A 19,753-nucleotide genomic window follows, 5' to 3' on the forward strand; every position below is an offset into this window, starting at 1 on the left:
TGTCCTGCTTGTTTGGGTCCCTGGAGGCCTCGTGTAGGGGGTGGGCTGGATGTAGAGGGGCACCAGCAGCCCCATAGTGGTCTCCATGCACTAGGAAGCACTCATGCATCAGGGATCTTGTTTAGGGATGCTCTGGTCCTCCTGCCCTGTGTCCCTCCTGTGCCACTGCTCCCACCTCTGGCTGAACTATGCCCATGACAGGGGTCTCCTGTGGGGAAACTGGTGAAGCTTTCCATGCCCCTCATTTTGGGAAACCTCTGTGTCGTGGCACAGCCTGTCCCTGTTTGGGATGAGCAGCGTTGGCTGCCACACTAGAGACTGGAATCCATTCCTAACTGCAAACCTTTGGAGCTGTCATCTGGGACCATCTGTACTTGCTTTAAAGATGTTGGATCTTGCTTTGTTTTCAGACTTTTGATCTCTTTGCAAGCTGAGACTTCATCTGCCTCTTCAAGTTTTAAAATGTATTGGGGTTTGGTTTCAGCTGTGTAAGGCCACTGGTTGCTTTTTGGTCTGCATTTTGGGTTTGGGAGCCAGCTGATGGGTCGTCTTCTGGGACATCAGAGTATTTGGGATTATTTTTAGCTTTTAATTGGCAGTGATCTGTACTTGGAGCTGTGTAGTGTCAAGGGCTTTTCTTCCTTGTGCTCTCAAGAAGCTTGCTTTTCTCTTTCATCTGCATGCAGCTGTATTCCTTGCTCACAAAGCACAGAGTACACGGGGAAACCAGCTTCAAGTAACCAGCCCAAAGGCTTGTGAAGATAAGGGCTCGCTGTGGTCAAGCCTCCATGGCTGGTAGGAGCATCCTGAGGGTACTGGCTGGTCTAGGACACCTGGGCTCTGTTCCAAGAAGCACCATGGACCTGCTCCTGACCTTCACTCCCTGCTCTGGGCTGCTATTTTTGCCTCTTCTTCCCCTCTTTTGTCTTGCCCCGTTTAATTGTAACCTCTTTTGGGCAGGAGCACAGCGTGTGTAGAAAGGGCCTAGAACAATGTGCCCCAGATGGTGATGTACAAGCATTTTATGCTTGCAGTTGTGGCCAGGAGCTTCATGAGCCTCGACACTGCAGTCTCCAGGTCTCAGAGGGCTAGCACCAGAATCACAGCTGCTGCTTCATTCTACTTACAACATCAAACCATCCCCAGTCCCTTTTTCTCACCTCCTGACTGCAGGGGAAAGCCTGGAGATGTGATTGGAGCAGCCCTGGCATGCTCAGAACCAGGTGGCAAGTGGAGAGAACCCAATACTGCATCAAAACCAACACGAACCCCTTTGGGTTTCACGATTGCTTGGCCATGGGTTTGCCCCCTCAGTGTCTGTGGGTCTGTTTTGGGGAGTTGCTGAAGCCACTTGCACTTGGCTGCAGCTGATTTCCCTTTCAGGCTCCCTGCCTTGGAGCACTTGCAGTGCAGACACTGCAGGACAGCGCTCATTTGGCTGAAGACCTTGCTTTGAAATTTCTTCTACCAAATTTCAGGCCAATTTTATATGTTTTTTTCCTTATTCATCCCTCTCCCTTCCCCCCAAAGAGAAAGAAAGAAGTCTTCCTCCTCTCATCTTGCATCAGCTTTGATACCAGGCCAACAAATCCAGCCTCAAAGGTGCTTTTTGGAGGCTGCTTGCCTCGATGTGACCTTCTGGGTGAGGATTCCTGTTCAAAAATGCAACTCTTTATTATCAGGGGCATCTTCCCCATGGTGCTGCTCCCCTGGGCTGGCAGGACAGGGCAGGCTGGGGCCCTGCTGCCCATGCAGAGGCTGCTGCGCTGTGACAAGCACTGGTTTTGCAGGGCTGTTTGCTCAGGAGCAGTGGGAGTCCTGGGCTTTTACCAAAGGTTTCTGTTTCTAATTAGGTTGTTCTCAGTTCTAAAGGCCAGAGATCCCTTTATGGCACAGAGTGGAAAACCTGAGCAGTCACTGGGTGGTGGGTCCTGCTTTGGTGCTGAGCTACAGTGAGCTGATGCCTCTCCCGGGTGCTGTTTGGAGGCAGAAATAGATTCCTGCCAGGCCTGAGCTCCCCATGGCTCATCCCAGGGGGAAGCTGGTGGCAGAGCCTGGAGCAGCATCGCTTGCCCCAGCCTGACTCACAGCTGTGGCTTCCTGCTGCTCTGCATGCCCCGCTTTGGGAAAGCAGGAATTGCAGGGCTGGGGGCTGTCCTGGCCCAGCTGTCTGCAATTGGGCTTTGGAGCTGGGAGCTTTGAGCAGAGCTGCTCCCAAAGCTGGGCTTTGCTGGAGAGTCCTGCCTGGGGGGGGACACACAGTGCAGCCTCCCAGTGCTCACAGGAAATAGGCTTTATTTTTGCCCTCCTCTTAGGTCTCTGTGTCTCTCCACTGTCTGAAATCCCCTTGCAGAGACTGGCCCATAACTCTTGTATAACCCCAAGCATGGGAGCTGGAGCTCCCTGGGCTCTGGCTGGCGGCCGCCTGACTCTGCAAGCAGTCTGGGCCTGAAATCCCCCGGGAAGGAACATAAAGGTCTGATTCAAACCCAAAACGGGATGTGAAGGAACGTGTCCCGTGCATCCCACTGCCTCCCCTTGCCCCCTATGTGCCTGCAGCCACGGCCCAGGGATGGTGGTTCCCAAAATGCCTGGGGAGAGCTATGCTGTGCCACCTGCTCAGGCAGCTCCTTGCTCCTGCATGTCCTTGCCTGAGGCCAAGAGGTGGGGAAAGGCAGGAGAGGGGCGGGAGGGCATGGCCATGGAACCTGGAGCGGAAACCATTGGGGGAGCAAAGAATGAGCAGGATATCACGTGTGGGCCGTGTGTGCGCAGGGCTGGGGAGAACAAAGCGCAGGGAAGCCCTGCTCCAGAGCTGCTCCCACCCCACTTCCTGCTGGCATGGAACCCAGGCTGCTGCTGCCCTGCACTGCCTGGCTCTGGGCAGGCTGGAAGGCTCAGCGTGCCTCAGTTTCCCTCTGCCAGGATGGGCTGGGTGCAGCAGGGTGGGCCTGGAAGACCAGGCTGCTGTGTTCTGGGGATGCTCTGGAGGTGCTGGCCTGGAGGATGAAGCCTGTGGGGGAAGAAGGGGGCTCCCATCCCATGGGATGCCTTCTTCCCCAGTACTTGAGCTTTACCTGAGTCTTACGTCCAGCTCTGGGGCAACAACACAAGAGGGATGTGGAGCTGTTGGAGCAAGGCCAGAGGAGGCCATGGAGCTGCTGCGAGGGCTGGAGCAGCTCTGCTCTGGAGCCAGGCTGAGAGAGCTGGGCTGGGGCAGCCTGGACAAGAGAAGGGGAGACCTGAGAGCAGCTCCAGTGCCTAAAGGGGCTGCAGGAAACCTGGAGAGGGGCTTGGGACAAGGGCCTGTAGGGACAGGCCAAGGGGGAATGCCTTAAGCACAGGGCCTCTCCCAGCATCGCTGGCACAAAAGGTCCTGGCCCTGCTGCAGCGGAGGCTGATGCTGGGGGCAGTGCTGTGACTCAGCTGGGCACAGCCTCTGCACCAGCAGCAGTCAGAATATCCTCTTTTCCCTTCGTAGGAAAGGGCACGCCTGGTGTGGTTTGTGTCGTGGTGCAGAGGGTTATGTGTGTGCTTGCTTCATCAGGGGCTGTAGGGAGTGATAGGATAAGGGGTAATGGGTTACAAGTAAACTGGGGGAAGTCCAGGTTAGATGTAAGGAAGAAGCTTTTCCCTGTGAGGGTGCTGAGGCCCTGGCACAGGGTGGCCAGAGAAGCTGTGGCTGCCCCATCCCTGGCAGTACTCAAGGCCAGGTTGGACACAGGGGCTTGGAGCAGCTGCTCCAGTGGAAGGGGTCCCTGCCCGTGGCAGGGGTTGGGGCTGGAGGAGCTTTGTATGATCCTTTCCAACCCAAACCTTTCCATGATGCTGTTTGGCCACCTTGGGGTGGGGCAGGGTTCAAGTCTGACCAGCAGCAGCTTGGCCCTGAGCAGCTTGGCTCTGAAGGTCCCTGCTGCCATCAGCCCTTCCTCATAGGGACACTGTTCTCCCCACATGACTCTGCAGGCTCTAACCTGGTGATGAAGTGTTTCACCTCCTGCTCTGGCCAGGTTGGAATTTAGTTGTGCCTGCATCTTAGATGTGAGGCCCCCCTGTGATGCTCCTGCTACCCCAGCTTCTCCCACCCCTGGCCTGCAGCACCCTTCATCGTTGTGGGTTACCCATAACGCAGGGAAGGTGTTGGGGGGGCTCTGGGGGTAGGAGCCTGGAGCCTCCCATTGCCTTCTGCCCCCGTGTTTTCTTGTGCTGATTCTCTCCCTCTCCTCTTGCAGCTGGGAGCCCAAGGAGCTGCGCCGGGAGGACCCTCTCCACAGGATGTTCTCTCCACCAAAGACCTCCCTGTAACAGGCGACGATGACAATCCCGGCAGGACCTTGGGAAGCACTAACATTTCAGTAGCCCAGCACCCTTGTGTGGCCGCCTCCCCGACCTCCTCCACCCCCTGCCCTCCCACTGCTCCCCGGGATGGTGTATTAACCAGGAAGAGCCCTGCTTCTGTCCTCCTCACCCCTCAACTTTCGGCAGCTCTGGGATTTGTATGGCAGCAGCGTAACCGTGGAGAGGCCGGGGTATCACAAACTTATGGATTTTGATAAGAGAGGAGGGAAAGGGGAGCTGGAGGAAGGTAAAAGGATGTCCAAGGCAGGTGGAGGAAGGAGCAGTCATGGAACCCGGAGTGCTGGAACCAACTCGGGAGTCTTAATGGTGGGTCCCAACTTCCGGGTCGGCAAGAAGATTGGATGTGGCAATTTCGGAGAGCTCCGTCTAGGTGAGAAGGCTCAAGTTCTGTCCTCCCTGGGCCCTGGCATCCTGCTCAGGCAGCAGAAGGGTGCCTGTGACCATCAGCACCAAGGGTGTTGACCGGCCATCCAGTATTGAAGCCTTGCACATTGCAGGTAGCCCCTGCTTCCTACACAGGGAACTTTCCTTCTCCTTCCTTTGCAGATTTCCTCAGCCCCTTCATGATGCGTTCAGTCTTTCAAAGCCTGTCAGAACCAAAGGACCCAATCCAGACACGGTGCCCATTTCCTCCCCATACCTGTTACTCTTGGGTTTGTCAGGGAGAGTGTTACAGCTCAGTGCTGTCTGTTGGAAGTGGTGGTGGCCCATGCAGGCCTGGATGTGTGTCCCCCCCAGTCCAGGAGCACTTAGCGAGCAGTGTTTCATGGGATGCTGCTGTGTCCTCACCAGCTGCACCATGTGCCTCAGGATGTGGGCTCTGCTGGGGAAGAGCCAGTGTTTTATCCTGGCTGACTCCAGTTGTTAAAGTGGGTGTTCAGAGACTCTCCTCAGATTGTATGCAGGTGAAAGAAAGGGCTGAATGAATCCCAAACACCTCCCATGGTCACCTTCCGTGTTGAACTAAGTCTGTCAGGGTCAAGCAGACTCTTGTTTAGAGGGTGGGTAGGTTGCTCCTGTCCCAGGAGGCTTGCAGCAAGCTGTCAACTCTTGGATTGGCATCAGGCAGCTGGGAGAGGTGGCAGTGCCCGGCAGTGTGGTTGGGATGTCCCCAGGAATGCACATGGGAAATGTCAGTGGAGCATTGGCCTTGGCTGCGAGTGCTTTGGGAAGGGGCTGGTGTCCCGGGCAGATGGAGCCTGGGGCAGCAGTTGCCTTGTTGCTCTGTGCTGGGTCAAGCAGCACCTTTTGAAGCCCAGCTCGGTGCTGTCCTCACAAGGACATGGTGATCTGGGCAGGGTGTTTGCCTGAGGAGGAGCAGGAGGTGGGGGGCTGCAGGTATTGAGGGTGGGGAGAGTTTTCCCACCTCACTGGGCTGCCCCTGTCTGCAAGGAGTTAATGGTAGAGCTCTTCCCAGCTGACAGACTGGCTGGTGCCAGGCTGAACTGTCCGGATCCCGAATTCCCAATGGGATCACTACTGAATTGAAGAGCTTGGGAAAACACTGTTTAAAATCCAGCCGAGAGGTTCCCACATTCAGCAGTGGAGGGTCTGTCTCTCCTGGTGCTGAAGGGAGACCCAGGGATTGCTCTGAAACAGCTGGGGCCATGGCTGTTCTCTGATGTGCTCAGTGCTGAGGGTCCTTGCTTTGTGGGGACAGCACCGAGGTGGGCACAGTCTCATGGGGATCTGAGGAGCATCTGAAGCTGGAGGTCAGGGCTGCTCAGAGCAGAGCTGCTGCAGGGCTCTGGGAGCAGTGTGCTCTGTGTGCTCATGGCTGAAGGGATGAGCTCTCGCTCTGGGGCTCCGCAGTGGTCGATTCCTGCTGTGAGAGTTTGTCCTTGCCATCAGCAAGAGAAGCTTCTGGTCCCTTCACGTGGTTTTCCTGCCCTGTCACACTCTTGTAGTGCCTGGCTGTAGCATGGAAAAGGCCTGAGCAAAGGATCCCATCACAGCAGTGAAAGCCACAGCTATGTGGCTTTTCTCCTAAAATCACATCTCTCTTCCTTAGGTGTGCCTCTGAGCTGCATCAGGGCTCAGGAATGCATTCAGCACCTCACAGAAAGGAGGGATCCCTCCAACTGCAGATGAATGGCAAGGGACCAGAGGGATCCTGCTGTGAAGTGGTGGCATGAGCAGGAATGCTCTCCAGCTGTTGCTGGACACTCAGTTTTCCCTTGGGAATGGGATTCCTTGAGGGATTTGTTCCTTGAGGAATTCAATTCCTCAAGGCAGGCTGGTTGCAAACTGTAGCTCAGGTTTTAAAAGCTCCCAAATCTTCTTTGGACATTTGCCTTTCAATAAAATAAAAGGCAGGAGATGCCTCCTCAGCTCCCAGGGCTCAGGTTGTCTTCCCAAAGCAGGTGGGTGCTGCTCTGTCCTTCAGGTGCCACAGCTCAGCTGCCCAGGATCAAAACAAGTGTCATCCTAGGGGCAGAGGGGTCCAAATTCAAACGTGGTTTGTGGCCTTTGTGGGAAGCCAGCAGAGGAATGAGGTGGGCAGGGGTTCCTGGTTGCCAGAGCCATGCTGGGTTCCTGCTTCTCCATGGTCATCCTGGTCTTGGAATGGTGGGTGATGCACAAGCATAGTGCCAGGCCCTCTCCCCTGGGCAGCACCTGCAGCCTGCTATGGTCCCCCCTGCTCATCTGCTGCCTCCTTGCCAGGGCACAAGGCAGGAGGAAGCTGGTGGCAGCAGGGGTGACTGCAGCATGGCTGCTGGCTCCTGTGCCTGCAGCCCAGTGCCTCTCAGCTCCCTGTGTCCTCAGGAGTGAGGCCAGCACCTCCTGCTCGAAGCAGGGCCTCATGGCAGTTCCTCTGTGATGCTTTGGGGTGGGCTTGGAGAGGAGGACACTAACCCGGCCACTAACCAGGCAGCCAGGGCGGTGAGCAGCATCCTGGCCTGGATCAGCACCAGTGCGGCAGCAGGGCCAGGGCAGGGATTGTGCCCCTGTACTGAGCACTGGTGAGGCTGCACCTTGAATCCTGTGTTCAACTCTGGGCTCCTCACTACAGGAGAGACATTGAGGGGCTGAAGCAGGGGCAGGGAAGGGCAGCAGAGCTGGAGCAGGGCCTGGAGCACAAGAGAGATGGGGAAGGGCTGAGGGAGCTGGGGGGTTCAGATGGAGAAGAGAAGGCTCAGGGAGGACCTGATGGCTCCCTACAAGCACCTGACAGGATGATGGAGCCAGGAGGGGGCTGGAACAAGGGGTGGGACAAGAGGCAGCAGGATTGAGCCCCTCTGGCTGCAGAGCCCATCCCTGGGAGGAGCTGCTCCATTAATATCTCCCATTCATCCCTCTTCCCGTAATCCTGCCACCAGCTCCGGCGCTCAGCAGCTGGCTCTGATGTCAGCCATGAGGATTTATTGTGGCTTCAGGTGCAGAGCAGCAGTGGGAGCAGATGAAATCTTATGCCAGGAGGAGTTTGTTCCCGGAGCAAATTGCTTGGAGAAGATCCGAGCAGACAGATGCAGCTCCCTCGGCCCCACACGCACCCAGCAGTGTGGCTGCAGCTCTGCTGCCCTGCAGGGAACCTGCTGCCTTAACTCCCATCTCCCCAGGCCCTCAAGGGGCCCTCAGAGCTATTCCTGCAAACCTCTTTGGTCTTTTAGCCTTTATGGATGTGGGGCGGAAGTACTGATGGGTGTAATACCTTCCTTATGTCCCCTGCTTGCCTGTCCCAGCCTGGGTGAGCAGGAGGATGTGCTGACACCAGTAGGTCAACTTTTGTGTAGTTATGGGGGTGAAAAGTCCTGTGAAGGTGCTGAGCACTCTTGGGGTGGCCTGGCTGCCCTTGCAGCCCTGCTGGGTGCTTGGAGGCACTTGTCTGACCCTCCCTCCAGCACATTGGTGCCTTCAGCTCCCCCTTGTGCATGGGTCTTCTCCTGGCTTCCCCTGCACCCTGGGGTGGGTTGGAGCATCCCTAAGGATGCTCCCGAGCATGTTTGTGCCATCCCTAGGAGAGAGCCCAGGTCTGGGGAAGGGATTACCACCTACCTACTGTGTCTTCAGACCCCTGCAAAGCCTTGAGCTGCCCCCATGCTCCTGGGGGTCCTTCCTTCCTGCCACCCTCTGCGTGCCCCCAAGGGCAACAGAGCAGCATCCCCAACTCTGGACAGCCCTTCCAGAGCAGGGTGGCCCCTCTGCATGCAGGGCTGGGGCTGGGAGAAACATCAAGCCCAGCCTTGCTCCTGCCTTGGCCAGTCGCATCCCTGCAGGTCTGGACTGGGAAGCTGCCCCCTCCCAGCAGCATTGCCCATCCCAGAGGAATCCATGTACCCCATCTGGGGGTGATTACCAGGCATGTTGCAACTCCTCACAGTGGGCTCCTGCTCTGCCTGGTTCCTTGAGGCCTGTTTAGGTGCTGTGGGAGCTGCTGAACCTGTTGAGGATGTTCTGCAGCCCTGGGGCCTGTGCAGGCTGCGCAGTGGGGTTGATGCACAGGCTCACTTGCTTTCAATTGCCTTTTTGGTGTCTCCCCCTGCAGGAAAGAACCTCTACACGAACGAATACGTAGCTATCAAATTGGTGAGTGCCTCTGTGCTTGGGGTGGGATGTTCAGGCCATCGGGAAGGATTGTGGATGGTAGCCAGGCTGTTGGAGCAGGGTGGGTTGGATCCGTGGTGGATGGGTGGCTGTGAGGAGCTGTGCTCGCTGCAGGAATTGAGGGCAGGCAAAGTAGTGCAAGGCACTGCAGGTGGGGTGATCTGGACCTGGGGCTTTGCTTCTCCAGGCTTTGCTGTGGCCTGTGCCTGCACTCAGCTGGTGCCAGCAGCAGAGAGACCTCCAGGAGAGGATGATCCTCACTTACACCTGCACCCATTAATGTCTGCCCTAGCACCCAGACCTCTCTGGAGAGGCAGGGAGTGGATCTAGCTCCTGTATGGACTGGTTTTCTCTCATCACCCCATTTTATACCATTTTTTTCTCAAGTCCAAATGCCTTTAGTCCAGCTGCTGCCAGCATGTGAAGGAGGTGTCTGACACCCTGACATCCTGCTCCCCACAACAGCCTTAACTGTTCTCCTTCTCTCCTCCAAGGAACCCATAAAATCCCGAGCCCCCCAGCTGCACCTGGAATACCGGTTCTACAAACAGCTCGGCAATGCAGGTACGGGGACACTGCAGGGGAAGAGCCTTCCTTTAAATGTGACTCTGCCCCTTTCCTCCCCAGCCTGAGCACCTCCTGCCCATCTGCTTGTTGGTTTTACCCAGAGCCACATCTAATCTTTGATCCCTTTTTATTGAGTTCTGTCCCCCCCACCTCCCCCGCAGCAGGCAGAGGGATGCAGGGATGCAGATGGAGCAGAGCCAGGCTGTATGCAGCTGGGAGGGAGGGCAGGGCAGAGCCATCCCACCATGTGCAGCCCCCTGCCCCAGCTCCAGCAATGGCATAGCTGTGACAGCATGGCCACGTTGCCATGCTGCTCAGCCCTGTTGCAAGCCCTCACAGCCCCTGCTCTGTCTCTTGCAGAAGGAATTCCTCAGGTTTACTACTTTGGGCCCTGTGGGAAGTACAATGCCATGGTGTTGGAGCTGCTAGGACCCAGCCTAGAAGATCTCTTTGATCTGTGTGATCGGACCTTCACGCTCAAGACTGTCCTGATGATCGCAATCCAGCTGGTGAGCACAGCACCTTCACTTCACCCACAGCTCATCCCAGCCTGGCCACTGGGCTGGTTGGGCAGTGTGGGGACTCCACAGGGAAGGGGATGGGAAGGAGGAGGGAACTAGTGCCTGGCAGGCTGCAGGAGACCCTGCCTGCTGGCACATCCTAGACCACCTCGTCCATACCTCACCCTCTCCCTGCTGTAGGAGAGCTCTCCCTCACCCCCATGCAGCACAAATGAGCATCTCTCCCTGTGTGTCCAAACTGCAGCCAGACTAAGGTTGTCTCCCAGGGCTGGAGGGTTGTTGTGCCCATCCTTTCAACCCAAGGTGACAGGAGCAGCACTTCTGGCTGGGGCTGAGGGTATCAGAAAAGGGTGCAGGGAGGTGTGCGGGAGACAAGGTGCATCTCTGCCATGGTGCTGACATCTCCTTCTGCCCCCAGATCACACGGATGGAGTATGTCCACACCAAAAGCCTGATCTACAGAGACGTCAAGCCAGAGAACTTCCTGGTGGGGCGGCCGGGCAGCAAGCGGCAGCACACCATCCACATCATCGATTTTGGCCTGGCCAAAGAGTATATTGACCCCGAGACCAAAAAACACATCCCCTACCGAGAGCACAAGAGCTTGACAGGGACAGCACGCTACATGAGCATCAACACCCACCTTGGGAAAGGTGTGTGTGGCCAGCCCTGCCTCTTGGGCTCAAGGAACAAGGGAGGGGACTTGCTGGGGACAGAATGCCTCTCCTGCTCTTCAGCCTGGGGTGCTGGCAGGGGACTTGGGGTGCTGCAGGGTCTGTCAGGACAGTGGCTGTAGTGGGAACGTGCCCATGATTCTTTTTTCCTCTATGCAGAACAAAGCCGCAGGGATGACCTGGAAGCATTAGGGCACATGTTTATGTACTTCCTCCGTGGGAGCCTTCCTTGGCAAGGCCTCAAGGTAACAACCACCCCGTGCTGGCCCTGGGCTACCCTGTGGGTCTGGGTCTGGCTCTGCCCTGGCATGGGCAGCATCAGGGAGTGGGGGGGAAGCAGTGGCCCTTGAGGTGTCGGAGAGTCAGCATCCCACCAGATGCAGGGGTTGCTGCTCTGTGTGAGGCCCTTGCTGTGCTATTCTGAGCTCTGTGCCCGGCCATTGCTGTGCCATATCCCCCTCTCTACCATCCTCCTCCATTGTGTGGGTTTCCCCAACTGCTCTCACAGTGGCTGTCTTGGAACTGCACTCCCTGGTGTTTGTCCTCCAGACCTGCCCTGGGTGAGGGGATTCCCTGGGAATGAGCTCTCGCTATTCCCTGGAAAAGGGGGAGCAAGAAACCATCTGTGCTTTGATAGCACCCAGTGCCTGCCCCTTACTCTCACTGCTCCTTGTCCCTGCAGGCTGACACACTAAAGGAGAGGTATCAGAAGATCGGCGACACCAAAAGAGCCACTCCAGTGGAGGTGCTCTGTGAGAACTTCCCAGGTGAGGGCACTCTGCATGGCCTGGCCCCAGAGCACACACAGCAGCCTGGTTGTGCTCCCCCTGCCCCACTGAGCCCGCTCTGTCCCCGCAGAGGAGATGGCCACATACCTGCGCTACGTGCGGCGCTTGGACTTCTTCGAGAAGCCTGACTACGATTACCTGAGGAAGCTCTTCACAGACCTGTTCGAGAGGAACGGTTACGTGTTCGACTACGAATACGACTGGGCAGGGAAACCCCTGGTGAGTGTGAGGAGCAGGCAGAGGATGCTGAGCCCCAGGGAGCTGGTGGGAGATCAGCATGGGCCGAGGCAGCAGCAGCTCAGCGGTCCTTGCTGCCACGCACCACTCGTGCTCCCCACTGCGGCTGCCGTGCCCATGGGTTAAAGCTGTGACACAGAAATAGGAGCTATGGGGAAGCCAGCAGTCGAGTTGGCACCTTGCTTTCTGCAATGGGCACCCTCCATGAGCTCACTGCAGCCCAATACCCAGGCCCTGATTCTGGGATGCTGTGGGTATTTGGCCAGAGGTTGCTCAGCTGAGGGGCACGGGGTGGTGGGTGGGCTCCTTTGCTGTGGCTGATGTTGTCCTTGTCCTGTCCCCAGCCCACCCCCATTGGCACGATGCACAGCGAGGTGCAGGTGCAGCCCCCGAACAGAGACAAAGCACAGCCACACACCAAACACCAGGTGAGCAGCAGCACTGCCCCGTGGGGCACGGGACTGCGGGTGAGCATGGGGTGGGCTCCTGCCCATCAACCCACAGCACCCAGCGGGGCCTGGAGCATCCTTCTCCCCCCCAGTGCTGTGTGCGGGAGGCCTTCCTCCCTGCAGGAATGGGGTTGGGGGGGGACCAGGGCAGTGTCCCTGGGGCCGGGCAGCCATGCAGAAGTGGGATGAAGCAGCCATGGGAGGCTGTAGCACAGTGGAGAAGTGCCAGGCCTGGGCAGGCTGCAGGGTTTGGCACTGGCTGGTGAGTGAGGGCACAGCACAGGCTGAGCCACCTTGTGTTGAGGACAATGTCCCCAGTGCCATGTCCTTCTGGGAGCAGCTTGTTGCTATCTTCGTGGTGCCACTTCCATCAGTGTGATGAGGACACAGGACAAGGGAGGACGATGCCTGGGCCTCAGGGGGGTTTGTGGTGCAGCTTGGCAGCGTTTTGCCCCATGCTGGAGAGCAGGGCTGGCTGTGCCTTGGGAACACAGGGAGCAGCCCTGGGCAAGGAGGCGGGCAGAGCTGTGCAGGCAGCTCCATCTGCATCAGTGTGGGGAAGGGGCTGGGCTGCCCAGCCCTTCTCTGGTACCAGGGCCTGGCCTACCCTGGAGCAGGAAACACGGCTGTGGGGCTGCTGCCATCAAGAGCAGAGTCTCCTGTGTGTCCCCAGCAGTCCTGTCCAGACCCTCATCCTCTTGCCTTGAACCTCCACGGAGAGCAGAGTGCCTGGAGCTGAGGGTTCAGCACCCTGTCCTTGTCACTCTAATGGCTCCTGGCCGAGCTCGGGCAGCCTGGGTCAGCCCTGGCTCCCACTGGCCCATGGTTGGGCTGTGCTACCATCGGGAGCGGGTGACATCTTCCAAGCTCCTCTCTCATTCCTGGGAACTTGCTCCCAGTGAGGTCTGCCCTGTGCTCCGCAGCAGCTGAGCCGTGTTCCATATCCCTTCTTGACAGCACAAAACACCCCCAGCGTGGGAGCAGTGTCCAGGCTGGGGGTGCAGGGTCCCCCAGCAGCCGTGGGGCTGTGCCAGGCTCCCCATGGCCAGGGTTTGGCAGTGGGATGCCCTCGGGATGCTGCGGTCGCAGGGGAGCAGCCGGTGTCTCCCCCTGCATCCCTGCATGGCGCTGCCCGTGCTCTGCGGGCTCTTTGCCCTCCCTGGCGTGGGGAGGACGCACCCAGAGCCCAGCCCCATTGCTGGGGGGTGCGTGTGTGTGTGTGTGGACGTGGCAGGGGGGCTGCAGACCCCAGTGCCGCCGCAGGGACTGTCCCTCCCCAGAGTCGCTGCTCCGATCACGTTTTTGCTTTTGCATGTCTTACTTTTCTCCACTCCCTTTGCCACTTTCTCCTGCCCCTTCCCCTTCCCTTCCCTTTCCCCTTCCCTTCCCTTCCCCTTCCCTTCCCCCTTCCCCTTCCCCTTCTCTGCCCCATTCTCTGCCCCATTCTCCCTCTTTTCTTTTGTTTCTGTTGGTTCTGTTCCTCCTGCCCGGCCCAGCAGCCGCCCGAGGGGACGGAGCTGTGGGATCCTCAGGCCGGTGGGCAGCCTGCCCAGGAGCCTTTGGGAGCTCAGCTGGCAGCCGGCAGGCTCGGGGGGTCCGTCCAGGTACATGCAACACGCGCCGAGGGCAGGGGGGGGCACGGGGGGGAGCAGAGCCCAACCTGAGCCTCGTGGCTGCAGCATGGGCTGCCCTGGCCCCGCGCCTGGCACCGCTTCCCATGGGCCTCGCAGGTCAGAGGTGGATGGAGCAGTGCAGGCAATGGGGTGAGCTCAGGCTCTGCCCCCAGCACTACGGCCTCATCCCATATGGGGACTTCCCTGTGCCTCCATGATGGGAGCGATGGCTTCGGGTCCGGCTTCTCCTCCCTTGCCCTGGGCACTCCTCATCCTCCTCTCCCCTCGCTCGCGCCGTCAGCCCCGTGCTCGTCGCCACCACTCTGGGGTTGGTGGGTCCAACCCATGTGGGTCTGTGCTGGGGCCTGTGCTGCTTCCTCCGTCTCTGCTTCCTCCTGTGCCACTGCTGCTGTTCCTGCTGCTCCACTGCGGCTCTGGTGCTCGGTGCCAGGCATGGGCCCCAGGGCAGGCTGTGGGTCCAGCTTGTGCTCTGCCCTGCTCCTGCTCTTCTTGCTCTGCACCTCCCACCCCATCCTCTGCCTGCACCCGCGCTGCGGGGGGTGTTGGTGACGCAGGGGGGGTCTCTGGGCTTCATATGGGGGTGGATGTGCTGTTGTAGCTTGACGTGCCCTGGCTGGGCACTGCGGCTGCCAGCTCGGCCATGAGTACGGCTGAGCCTCCGCACCAGCTCGGTGATGCTCTGGTGCATCCCCAGTTGCTCCTGGCCTTGCCTGGGGGCAGGATTCAAGCAAGTCCCAGGTGCCTTTGCCAGCCCTGTCCTTGCTTTGGTGACTGGGGGCTCCTCCTGGCACCGTGCATGGCTCCACTGCCCCAGCAGGTGGGCAGGAGCTCGGGGACACTGGGCCCAGCACTGGTGGGGTTTGGGGCTGGGGAGCAAACCTGTGTCCGGATGCTCAACCATGGCACAGTCTCCTTGGAGCTAGCTCAGCTTCAGGACTGTGTCTGGGCAGGCTGGAGCCGGATGCCCTGATCCTGGTAGGTTCATGGGTTCCTGGAGCCACGGAGGGCTCAGACCCCTCTGTGCACACACAGCACCAGGGCTGAGCCCCCTCCTGCTGCCTGCATGGGGGGCTCCGTGCTCCCAGCAGGGCCGTGGGGGCTGTGCCCCCTCCTGGAGCTGCAGCTGCCGTGGGGCTGGGGATGAGGCTCAGGACCAGCCTGCGCCCCATGGGCTGCCCCACACTGACACTCATCTCTCCGCAGGTGATGAGCTCCACCAACGGAGAGCTGAACACGGATGACCCCACGGCAGGACATTCGAACGCGCCCATCACAGCCCCCACTGAGGTGGAGGTGACAGACGATACAAAGTAAGGGCACAGGCCCCATCTATGGGGCTGGGATGGATGTGGGATGGGGATGGTTCTGCTGCTCCTTGTCCTGTCCCCCACAGAGCAGCCCAGGGGGAGCGCTGTGCCTGGCTCTGTGTCCTATGGCCAACATCTCACTGGGCCCATCCCAGTGCTCCCAGGCCAGCCCCAGGATCACTTCCTGGCACAGCTCAGCACCCATAGGGCTCACTGAGGGGTTCCTGACCCCCAGACCCCTCCACTGACCCCAATGTCCCCCCAGACCCCTCCACTGATCCCAATGTCCCCCCTGTCCCCACCGCTGACACCAATGTCCCCCCAGACCCCACCGCTGACCCCAATGTCCCCCCAGACCCCACCACTGACCCCAATGTCCCCCCAGACCCCCCCGCTGACCCCAATGTCCCCCCAGACCCCACCGCTTACCCCAATGTCCCCCCAGACCCCACCACTGACCCCAATGTCCCCCTGTCCCCAGGTGCTGCTGTTTCTTCAAGAGGAGGAAGAGGAAAACCACCAAGCGCCGCAAGTGAGCGGCCGGTCCCTCGGTGGCTCCTCTCCCTCTGCCCGTGGCTGGATGTGTCCCGCGGAGCCGGTGCTGGCCCCTGGGCTCGGCCGGGGCCGGAGGGGGGGTCCGAGGCTGCCGGGCTCCCCCGTGCGGGGGGCGGGGCCTCCCTGCTGCGCGGCCCCCGCGGCTCCCGCGAGCAAAGAGAAAAGAGAAAAAGAAGAAAAAAAAGAAAAAAAAAATAAAAAAAAAAAGAAAAAAATTCCCAGATTTCGGCCCCGGCGGCTCCGGAGGCTCCGGCTGCACACGGGGATGGGCCCGGCCCCAGGCGGAGCTGGGGGGGCTGTTCTCCCCCTTTCCCCCCCTTCTTTCCGTTGCTTCTCTGTCTCTTTAAGTTAATTTAAAGTGAGTCTCGGTGCCGAGTGCGGAGTCCTCAGTCCTTGCCCTCAGCTGCAGCCTCCTGCCCCTGTTCCCGGTGGGATCCCTGCGCTCGGTACGGGGACAAGCGCCAGGGCCGGGAACCGTTTACAGACCACGTCACGATGCACTTTGTGAGCGACCCAGGCGAGTGTGGGGCTGGGGGACGTGGGGCAGGACCATGGGCACCAGCCCCACTGCCGGAGCCGCCTGGCTGAGACCAAAGGGACCGGTGAGCAGCGCATGGAAGAGGAGCAGGAGCCGGCTCAGCCGCAATGGGGCTGGATGCGCTTCGGCAGCAGCGTTGGGTCATTGGGGCCGCTGTGGCTGTGGGGTTTTCTCAGCCTCTTTGGTGTTAACAGAGCCTTGGGCCATGGGGCTGCCCCACGGTGCCATGGAGGAGGCACAGGGTAAGCGTGGCCAATGGTGAAGGGCGTTGGGGTGGATGGAGCTGCTGTGTGGTTTCACCTCTGTCCTGCCTGCACTGGGCCGGGGGACACTGGAGTTGGTTTCCAGCTTTCACATGGACACACATGGACACACACATGGACACCCCATCCACTCCCCCTGGTTCTCGTCACCCCCAGGGCACTGCAGCTTCCCCACGTGATGGACCCGTGCGCTGTTGTGTGTATTGATCATGGCACATTGCGGGGGGTGGCGGGAGGGCACACTTCTCTTTACCAAAACCCTGTTGTTCTGCCCCAAGAGAGGGGCTGAGGCTTTGGGGGGGGTTGGGGGGTGGGGATGGGACCATCAGTGGCTGCTTTATGATACTTGTCCAAACTGAGCATCTCTGGGGGAGGTCCCAAGTCAGGGGTTGGGGTCACCATGTCCTGGCTGCACATGGGGCCCTGGGGAGGGCCCCTCTGCCTGCATTCGGGATTGACCCTGGCTTTGGCTTCTCCCAGGGCCTGGGGGGGGGGGGGGTCAGGGTTGGGCCTCACTTCCCAATGGGGCAAAGAAACAGACAAAGAAGTTGTCAAAATCGCCTTAAATTGTCCCCGGAAGCGGATCCTGAGGGAGCAGGGATGGAGGAGCCGCAGGGGCAGCCCCGGCCTCAGCGCCCTGCACTGCGGGTGTAGGGGTGTGAGGTCCAGCGAGGTCAGGGGCTGCTCTCAGTGTACAGGAAACGGCGTTTTCGGGTTCCCTGACGCCCCCGGAAGCCATAGGATTAATTATGGGGCTTTTTTTAATAAAAACGGTTAAAAAAAATCAAATAAAAAAAAAATCTTTAAAACCCTTCCCGTGATTCTGCTGCTCATTGCTCAGTGTGGGGACACCAGCTCAGCACCCCTGCGATGGTGCCTGCGATGGTACCTGTGATGGTACCTGCGATGGTACCTGTGATGGTACCTGCGATGGTACCTGCGATGGTACCTGTGATGGTACCTGCGATGGTACCTGCGATGGTACCTGTGATGGTACCTGCGATGGTACCTGTGATGGTACCTGCGATGGTACCTGCGATGGTACCTGTGATGGTACCTGCGATGGTACCTGCGATGGTACCTGTGATGGTACCTGCGATGGTACCTGCGATGGTACCTGCGATGGTACCTGTGATGGTACCTGCGATGGTACCTGCGATGATACCTGCGATGGCATCTGCGATGGTACCTGCACCAGCAGCCGGCTCCAGCTGCAGAACACAGGGGGAAACACATCCCCTCGTTCCACCCTCCCCATGGCTCCCAGTGGATGTTCCCATTTCCAAGCTGGTGGCACAGGGTGGATGGTTCCAGCCCCAATGCATCCCAGAGGGACCAGGCCGAGGTCCAGTCCCCAGCACTCCCACAAAGCCTCCAGCACAGACTGCTGGATGCTTCCCATAGGAGAGCACTCACCAGGCAGCTCTGACACAGAGGGGAAGCTGAGGACCCCATGCCCTGTGTAGGGGATGATTATGGTTGCCCCATCCACCTTCCCATTGATGCCCCCTCTGCTCCCCCCATTCACACCAACAAAGGCTCCTGTAAAGACAACCCGAATGTCTTTATTGATTTCCTATTTACAGATCACAAAGCTGGCCAAAAGCAGAGTGTGAACACGGAACGAGAGCGTCGATACATTCATCAATACAGCAGCGGAGCCGGCGCCAGGCCCGGCTCCGCTCGGAAGGTGACGTGTACAACAGGATGGCTGATATCTGGGCACAGGCATGGCCAACATGGAGTTACATTCACCTATCTACAGAAGCCAGGATCGCATTGAGCTGCGTAAAAGCCATAAGAACAGAAGCCGCTCGGGTGTCCTTCAGTTTGTCTCCTCCTCAAGCCACCAGACCTACCTCATGGGTGATGGCAGGAGGATGCATTGGTTAGAGAACCTGGAGCTGGTCGTGGGAAGAGCCACATTCCAACCATTCCCACATAGGTACAAACGGCCCCGACGCAGCTCTTGGGTGCCAGTTCCCATCACCCTTGGGAAGAGGAGCAGGGTTGAGCATCCCAACAGACACCTCCCTCTCAACAAGGAGCACGAATGCACCTCACAAAGCTTGCATTGCACAGAGTCAGGTTCACTCACGAACTCTTGGACCCATCTGGTTTTCTCCTTTTAGTACTGGCCTTATCAAACCCATCCTAACCCCTGGAGCAGCCCCACAACAGACACATCTCACAACGCCTGCCTAGAGAACGCAACACACTATGGACATCGCTATGAGCTACTGGTGAGGAGGAGCAGGGTGTTCCTGGCAGTGCTGCTGCTGGGGATACCGGCAGCCACAGGAGCAGGTGACCTGGCCCCATAGAGCAAACAGGCACCGAGCTGTCCCCACCAGCAAAGGACGAGGAGGTTTCGGCTTGGAGCAGCTCAAGGCAGGGTAACTGCTGCCCACTGAGCTCCAGCGCAGGCCTGGAACCAAGGGGGAGGCTTGGGAAGAGGAACCTCAGCTCTAAGGCAGCACCAGCCCCTGCAGCAAGTCCCACATGGACTTGGGAAGGCTCCGGCCGTGCTGGGAAGCAACAGTTCAAGGATGGCTTCTCTGCAGCAGAGGGAACAGCCTCATCAGTGGGCACTGACCATGAGGCTGGGCAAGGACAAGGACGAGTCCCCACCTCCCTCAGGACTGCACGTCCCTGCTCAGCCACAGTTGTACCTGCTGGGGGGGAGCAGCTCAGAAAGGGCATCTTCAAGATGACCAAGCTCTGGGGCCCAAAGCCAGGCAATGGCTCTAACCCCCCATCCTCCTGTGCCTGTCCAGGCTGTGCAAGCACACACAGGCAGAGAAAATCCTTGATGTTTTCCTAACTGCTTCCTAAATCCCTGTCCATCTGCTGTGTTATCAGGGAAGGGGCAGTTGCACATCGAGCCTCTGCCTCCTGCACGTCCGACGTGGCCCAGGGCAGGTTTAGCCATGCTCAGAACAGAAACTGCATTGAAACGTGCATGAGAGCAGCAGCAATCACAGGAACAGGGGCAGGGCAGGCAGCTCCCCTGCTCCAACCAACAAACAACCACTGTGGGCACCCTGGGGTGTCTGAGGCTCACCCCTTGCTTGGAACGTGCTGTGGAGCTTGGAGGAAGCACCCCCAGGACCCAGCCAAGTCCTGTCCCTGCTCCAGGAGCTCCACTCACCGTGCCCAAGGCCAAGGATTGTCACAGAGCAGGGAGAGGAGCCCAAGAACGCTGCAGTCCCTCCGGTTCTGAGGCCTCCCTCAAGACCCTGCAGTGCTGAAACAGTGAAGCCTCATGGGGAAGCCACATCCCAACCTTCCTGCATGCGGCCGCTGGGGATGAGGA

General features: G+C 58.9%; 2 protein-coding genes across 3 annotated transcripts in view; one reads left to right on the forward strand and one right to left on the reverse strand.

The window, feature by feature from the left end:
- Positions 1 to 16,705, forward strand: part of CSNK1G2 (casein kinase 1 gamma 2) — a 31,928-nt gene extending 15,223 nt beyond the window's left edge. Inside the window, exons 2-13 of one of the 2 annotated variants that reach the window (XM_034070639.1) lie at positions 4,233 to 4,729; positions 8,846 to 8,886; positions 9,399 to 9,468; positions 9,832 to 9,980; positions 10,411 to 10,645; positions 10,826 to 10,911; positions 11,349 to 11,433; positions 11,525 to 11,673; positions 12,036 to 12,119; positions 13,640 to 13,744; positions 14,978 to 15,084; positions 15,563 to 16,705. In XM_034070639.1, the coding sequence (XP_033926530.1) occupies positions 4,543 to 4,729; positions 8,846 to 8,886; positions 9,399 to 9,468; positions 9,832 to 9,980; positions 10,411 to 10,645; positions 10,826 to 10,911; positions 11,349 to 11,433; positions 11,525 to 11,673; positions 12,036 to 12,119; positions 13,640 to 13,744; positions 14,978 to 15,084; positions 15,563 to 15,617 (1,353 nt within the window). In that variant the 5' untranslated portion in view covers positions 4,233 to 4,542 and the 3' untranslated portion in view covers positions 15,618 to 16,705. The remainder of the gene's footprint in view (positions 1 to 4,232; positions 4,730 to 8,845; positions 8,887 to 9,398; positions 9,469 to 9,831; positions 9,981 to 10,410; positions 10,646 to 10,825; positions 10,912 to 11,348; positions 11,434 to 11,524; positions 11,674 to 12,035; positions 12,120 to 13,639; positions 13,745 to 14,977; positions 15,085 to 15,562) is intronic. The other variant, XM_034070638.1, reaches the window with a different exon arrangement.
- A 562-nt stretch (positions 16,706 to 17,267) lies between these two features.
- LOC117437222 (period circadian protein-like) lies at positions 17,268 to 18,323 on the reverse strand. Its single transcript, XM_034070905.1, has 2 exons — positions 18,297 to 18,323; positions 17,268 to 17,648 (listed from the first exon to the last, which is right to left on the reverse strand). The coding sequence occupies exons 1-2, from the start codon at positions 18,321 to 18,323 to the stop codon at positions 17,268 to 17,270; spliced, it is 408 nt and encodes a 135-aa protein (XP_033926796.1).
- Between the last annotated feature and the right edge of the window lie 1,430 nt (positions 18,324 to 19,753).

Source organism: Melopsittacus undulatus, chromosome 19 (assembly GCF_012275295.1).
Source record: "Melopsittacus undulatus isolate bMelUnd1 chromosome 19, bMelUnd1.mat.Z, whole genome shotgun sequence".
Taxonomy (NCBI): Eukaryota; Metazoa; Chordata; class Aves; order Psittaciformes; family Psittaculidae; genus Melopsittacus; species Melopsittacus undulatus.